Source organism: Sminthopsis crassicaudata, chromosome 3, assembly GCF_048593235.1.
Source record: "Sminthopsis crassicaudata isolate SCR6 chromosome 3, ASM4859323v1, whole genome shotgun sequence".
In the NCBI taxonomy this organism is placed as follows: domain Eukaryota; kingdom Metazoa; phylum Chordata; class Mammalia; order Dasyuromorphia; family Dasyuridae; genus Sminthopsis; species Sminthopsis crassicaudata.
Genome location: NC_133619.1, coordinates 335673361 through 335680312, shown reverse-complemented (window position 1 = coordinate 335680312; position 6952 = coordinate 335673361). Strand labels below are relative to the sequence as shown.

The window sequence follows — 6952 nt, the reverse complement described above, 5'->3', positions numbered from 1 at the left end:
TATTTACAAGACAGACCAGGAAATGTCAGTAGCACATTCAGGTCTGTGTTATATCTGGAGTCAAGATCTCTGGTAATCCTCTTACTCAGAGAATTAAGTCCTTTGGAATCAGAGGTGGGGATTTAGGGGAGTGGGGGTTCCCCCCTTCATATATTTTCATTAGCTTCAACGGCATACCTCATCTTTGTTCCCTTCTCAGCTGTTTCTGGGAGTCCCCAGAAATCAGAGTCAAAGTAACATCAGGCCAGAATCTCTATCAAAGCACCACCCTACTGGAATGGATTGCTGTCTTATCATGGAAAGATAACTAAATCCTTCTCACTTCTTAATTTCCTCAGTTAAATGAAGATAACAGAGGCTATAAAACCTACTACGATTGTTGTAAAGCTCCAAATGAGATACACCTTGCAAACTTTCAAGCAACACATTAATGTCAGGTATTAAAACATTTATTGTCTTAGGGAGGAGGGAAATGAGGGAGAGAAAATTTGGAGCTCATTTAAAAAAAATGAACTTTTAAAATTGTCTTTACATGTAACTGGAAAATATTATTTTAAAAAATTTATATTTATTAGATGAGTGGTGCTATATTAAAGTATATGATAAGAATAATACAATATTTCAGACTTAACTTTGCCAAATCTCTTTTAATATAGAAGAGTGAATAATACAGTGGAAAGAATTGAACTTGGAATTATAGAACCTAAGTTTAAATCCTACCTCTGATTTTTGTGATATTTCCCATCCTGGAATCTTAGTTTCCTCATCTATAAAAGTGAGGGGTTGTACTACTTGAGCTCTAGGGTCCCTTCCAGATCAGAATTCATGATGTTTTAGCCTACTGATAATGCATTCCTCTCCTAAAGTGCTTGACTTGCTATGTCTACCACTCCATCGTCAGCCTGGAACTTCCCTGCCTACTCTCAATCTTACTCCATCATTAGCTTCCCATCTCCTTAGAACCACGCTGGCTGGGAATTAAGGATCCCTATTCCGTTTTTTTTTTCCCTCACAAGTAGCTCTCCCATTTCACCATTATTTATGGAAGCCATAGAATGCCCCTTTCCCTTTTTCTGCTATCTACTTTCATAGTCTTGCTCTTTTTTCCCCAAACTAGAGGGAACCCAGGATTTAAAATGGATAAGCTAGACTTTATATATTAGTCATTCCAATCTTCTTATTGTATGGAATGACTAACTAATCAATCAACAAATATTTATTAAATATTATTTATTAAACATGGCACTGAAGGTATAAATACCAAAGCAGTTCCTGTTATTAAGGGGAAGTAGAGTACACACAGAGAGATCAATAAATCTCTTTTTAAAAGTTTATTTATTTTTAATACATATTGTTTTATGAATTGTGTTAGGAGAGAAAAGTTAGAGCAAAAGGGAAAAACCATGGGAAAAAAAAAAGAAGAAGAAGTGAACATAGAATGTGTTGATTTACGTTCTGTCTCCTTAGTTCTTTTTCTGAATACATATGGCATTTTCTGTCCAAAGTCTATTGGGATTGCTTTGGATCATGGAGCTACTGAGAAGAAACAAGCTTTTCATAATTTTAGATCAATAAATCTAATGCAATTTTGAGGTCAGAGAAAATTGTAATAATTGGAGAGATGTAGGAATTGGTAAACTGAGCTGAACCTTGAAGGAAGTTAGGGATTCTAAGAAGCATTGATGAAAAGGAAATTTATTCCAGGCATAGAAGATGGAAGATGGAAGTGGAGTGTGCGGGTATAATTGGTAGTCCAATTTAGCTGGAAAGTAGAGTAAGTGCAGAGAAATAATATAAACCACATCTGGAAAGGTAAACTAGAAGCAGATTGTAGATCACTTTAAATACCAGGATGACAGATTTGTTTTTTATCTAAGAATCAAAAGGAGCCATTGAAGATTTTTGAGCAAAAGCATAATGTGGTTGGATCTATGCTTTAATAATATTAATTTGACAGCCTTTGGAAGAAGAAATTGGAGAGGGGAGAGACTTGAGACAGGGAGACCAATTAGAAGACAATTATTCTGTAAAAAGTTAATGAGGAGCTGGATTAGGATAGTGACCTATCCTAGTAGATAGAAGGGAGGGAAATGAAGGAGAAGTAGGGAGATAGAATCAATAAGACTTGGCACCTGATCAAAGATGGTAGTTAAGAGAAAGGAAGAATCAAGGATAAATTTGCAAGCCTACATGACTGAGAGAATTTCTTTTAAATGTCTTTTGAAGACAACACCATTCTCTCAGTCATGTAGGTAGAAAGTTTGAGACATAGAAGGTTTGAGGGGAAAGATGAATTCCTTTCTGGAAATGTTGAGATGCTAATTGGATAAACAAGCAGATATTTCCTATGCATTTGGTGAAATGAAATTCAGGAGACGAACTGGTAGGATTAGATATAAGATTTTATATTTATTTTAAAAGAGATGAAGTTTGAACTTGGGAGCTGATAAGATAACCAAAGAAAAGAATGCATAAAAATAATTGTATAAATATATATGCCTATATTGGATTTACATATATTAACAATATTTAACACATATTGGATTACTTGCCATCTAGGGGAGGGAATGGAGGGAAAGGGAAGGGAAATTGGAACACAAGGTTTTGCAAGGGTCAATGCTGAAAAATTATCCTTACATATGTTTTGAAAAGAAAAAACTTCAATTAAAAAAAAAAAGAAAAGAAAAGAATGCATAAAAGAAGGAAAGAGATCCAGAACAAAACCTTAGGGGACATCTATCTCTAATGGATAGATGAAAATTGCTCCAGAAAGGGAAGGTGGAAAAGAGCAATTGAAAGTTATCACAGAAGCTAAAGAAGTTAAGTACATTTAAGAAAAAAAAAGGAGGAATGACGCCAAGGGAAGAGAAAGCATTTAAGGAGTGATAAAGACCAAGGGAAGAGAGAATATATAGGAGAGGAACAATTCTGCCAACACTTTATAGGATCATACCTATGTAGGACTAGAAGGGACTGCAGGGATCCAATCCCTTCATTTTACTGATGAGGAAACTGAGACCCAAGATTACATCCAAGGCAACATATAGGTAGCAAAGATCAGAGGTATAACCTGAACCCTCTCTTTTAACTCTAGCATCAGTATTTTAGTCACTAAACCACACTCTCTGCCTCATTTCCTCTTCCCTCCCAGCCCTTTTCCAACTCTTCTAGCAACAGGTTCTGCTGCTGCAAAAAACCATGAATTTCTGGATCCAGCTTTCCAGCATTTGATCTAGAAGAGTGTGGGGGTAGGCAGTTTACAAGGTAGAAACTATCTAAACAGAAATCCTTTGAGAAAGGGCCCGCACATCTCTAGCGCGTCCTTAGTTTCAATTCTCAAACATTCTTCACCTGTCCCCACCCTAGCAGGGGCCAGTTTGGCTCAGATAGCCAGTGATGCAGGGCAGTGGGTGTATCGACATTTTTTTTTTCCTGGTATGGGAGGGGGAGGTTGGAGCAAGGGAAGAAAAGAAGGTGCACAGGTGATTGGCAGAGGACCACGCCTTCTTTTGTCCTCTACGCCAGGTACCCTGGGTCTCCACTGGGAAACCAGCTTGTTTCATTCCAGCAGTCACAGGTGAAGGGTTCACCTCATCTCCTCTCACCTCTTCTTTTTTTGTAAAGGGCGAGGGACCTTCTGCTTAGCAGGAGAGAGGCTTAACGTGAAGGAACCTGAGGGATCCCTGCCCTGAACCATGGGAAGAGCCTACCTGAGAAGGATCCACTGGGTCTTTCTCAGCTGCTGCTACTCCTTCCTACTTTGGCCAGTGCTACTGGGTAAGTGAAAAGTCCGGGTGAATAGAGATTAGCTGGACACGTAGCAATGTGGTGCCAGAGATTAGCTCAGGATAACCAAGGAGAGAGAGAGAGAGAGAGAGAGAGAGAGAGAGAGAGAGAGAGAGAGAGAGAGAGAGAGAGAGAGAGAGAGAGAGAGAGAGAGAGAGAGAGAAACTGACACACTGATAAAGAGGAAAAGATAGCATAAAAGAGACAGAGAGAGAACAAAGACTGGATGTCAAAGGAAGAAAAATAATAGAGACAATTCAGTAATAGAAAAAGAAAAGAGAGTATAAAAGAGAGAAAATCATTAAAGGGGGGAGAAAGGGAGGGAATACTGATAGAATAGAAAAATCCCTGAGTAAATAAAGAGATTAAATATTAGAAGAAGAAAAAAAAAAGACAGTGAGAAAATGCCTGAATAAATAAGAAAGAAAGAGGGAGAGAGTGACACAAATAAGGAGACAGGTAGGAAGGAGGGAGCAAAAAGTGAAACAGATGCATGGGGGGAGGCAGAGGAAAGAGAAAGATTGCTCTTTGCTGCTGGACCATGTGTGAGAGGTCCTGATGGCAACTGCTGCTTTCTGGGCAGAGTTTATGGTTTTCTGAGGTGTTTCTGTAAGTACTTTAAACCACAGAGCATCCAACCCAGGTATGTCCATTACTCTAAGAAAATAGAACAGGAGGAGCTTATAGATCTTGGAAAACTTCTATCAAAGAATCAGTATAGTGTGGTGGTACATCTTCTGGACAGAGTCAGGAAATTGAGGTTCTAATCCTCACTCTTCTATTAACTATGTGATCTTTTTTATTGTTCAATCATTGCAGTCATGTTCAACTCTTTGTGACTCCATTTGGGGTTTTCTTGTTAAAGATACTGCAATTGTTTGCCATTTCTTTCTCCAGCTCATTTTACAGATGAGAAAACTGAAGCAAAGATAAGCTCCTAAGGTCACTTTCAACTCAAAAATTGTATTCCTAGGAAGTACTCCCTCCTCCCAACTTTACTGACTCCCATTAGATGGCAGCATTACTGTTCATTCTTTCTCTCTGGACATGGAAAAAAAAAAAGATTTGTAGATATTCTTCCCAGGCAAAGAAGAAAACCTTCTGATATCCAGATGGGTCACTGATGTTACTGTCCAAGGTATAAAGTAGAAGGAGTTAAGGGAGGCAGGGCAGAGACTCTTAGATCCTTTTATGATCATCAGATGTTGCTCTGGAAGGACAACTACACTGGGAGTTAGAAGACCTAAGTCCTATCCCAACTAGAATGCAGCTTAATTGTTGTTTAGTTGTTTTTTTCAATCATGTCCAATTTCCATGATCCCATTTAGGGTTTTTTCTGTGTTTTTTTTTTTTTGGTTTGTTTTTGTTTTTTGTTTTTTTTTAGCAAAGATACAGAAATGATTTGCCATTTCCTTCTCCAGCTCATTTTACAGATGGGGAAACTGAGGCAGAGTCAAGTGACTTGCCCAGGGTCACAAAATTAGCAGGTGTCTGAGGCTGGATTTCAACTGAGGAAGATGATTCTTCCTGATTCCAGGATCAGTCCATTGCAGTAGAGATTCAGTAACACATTGAAAGTCTTACATTGGGTGTAGTACATTAAGAAAGTATTTTGGATTGGAAGTCAGAAAAAAATGAGTTCAAGTTCTGGTTCTGGTATTTATTATGTGTGTGATTCTGGGCAAGTCATATAACCTCTTCCTGCCTCAGTTTCCTCAACTATAAAATGGAGGCAATAATAGCACCTCCCTCCCTGGATTCTTATGAGGATTCAGTGAGATAATATTTGTAAAATATATTTAGTACAGTGCCTGGCACATAGTAGATGCTATATAAATGCTTATTCCCTCCCCCTCCCTTTCCTTCCTTCCAGGTATATAAATATTATCATTTCAAATCTTTCACACAGACTGTGACAAGAAAACATTTTTAAAGTTCCCTAAGTTGATTAGAACCATAAAAGTTGGTATGAGACTGGCTTTCAGAAAGTACAAGGGAGTATAAGTGAAAGGAAGTAGGTAGCTCTGGCCAGGAATTCCTTCAAGAGTTCTCAGTTTGGGGTGGGTAGCTGGTAAAATGAAGCTCTCAGTCTCCACACCTATCAATGGAGCATTGTGACAAGAAGACATTTCTCTCACATTTTCAGAGAAGGAATTGCATAATTATAGATAACAGGGAGGTATAAGTTTTATTCCCCTACAGGTGTAATGCGTCTTTGTTGACTGACTCATGAATGAGGTGGAGTTCTGGAAGGAAATGGATGGGTTGTTATTGGTTCTTCCTTAGGACCTGATTCCTCCCTCCTCCAAAAGAGCTATTTGGGAGGGAGGGAGAAAGGAAGGGAGGGAGAGAGGAGAAGTGTGATAGAAGGCTTGGAAAGGAATGGCATTTCTCTTGGACAGAAAGAGGCTGTGTAGTTTTAAAGTCCAAAGTCCAAATTCTGGATGGTGTCCAGACTAATTTAGATTAGGAAGTATTTCTAAAGTGTAGCAGGGTCAGGAATTAGGATTGTCGATCTGATGCTGCTTTGTATAGTCTGCTAGATTCTGTATCAATCAAACAGCACACATTTATCAAATGTCCATCATGTGCCAATTGCACTAAACACAAGAGATATGAAGACAGATAAGAACAAGTCCTTGTTCAGTAGGCAGTATTTTGTATCCATTTATAAATTCATATTCTACTCCTTGAAAATTAGTATCCATTTCTTAAAATGTGGGTGGTCTGGGATTGTAGAGAGATGAAAGGGTCTATCAGTCAATCAGACAACAAAAAAGAGAGAGTAAAAAAGAAATAGAAAAAGTGAGAAGGAAAAAAAATTAGGGAAACAGGAATAGAAAGAGAATTCAAGGAAGAAAGAGACAGATAAAAAGAAGGAAGGAAGGAAGGAAGGAAAGAAAAAAGAAGAGGGAAGGAAGGAAATAAGTAAGAACACATAATTATGTAACACATTCTAAGGGAAAAAGTATGCATATAAGATAGACACATATGTATATGTGCATCTATATACATATGCATATATGTGTGTATGTATATCTATATATCTGTTAACATATATTGAAAGTGGAAGGGATTCTCAAAAAGAAAGCACTAAAACTAAGGCAGGGAATGAGGAAGGAAGTATGATTTAAACTGAATCTAAAAGCCAAATCCTTTTCCTAAG

The 6952-nt window shown here is 38.0% G+C and overlaps 1 protein-coding gene across 2 annotated transcripts in view; it reads left to right on the top strand.

The window, feature by feature from the left end:
• Positions 1-3552: 3552 nt before the first annotated feature.
• The window catches only part of MUC4 (mucin 4, cell surface associated), a 70660-nt gene continuing 67260 nt past the window's right edge, over positions 3553-6952 (top strand). For both annotated transcript variants that reach the window (XR_012488096.1, XM_074301508.1), the window contains exon 1: positions 3553-3777. Coding sequence is in view for 1 of the 2 variants with exons in the window: in XM_074301508.1 (XP_074157609.1) it covers positions 3696-3777 (82 nt within the window). In the remaining variant the exon portion in view is untranslated. The remainder of the gene's footprint in view (positions 3778-6952) is intronic.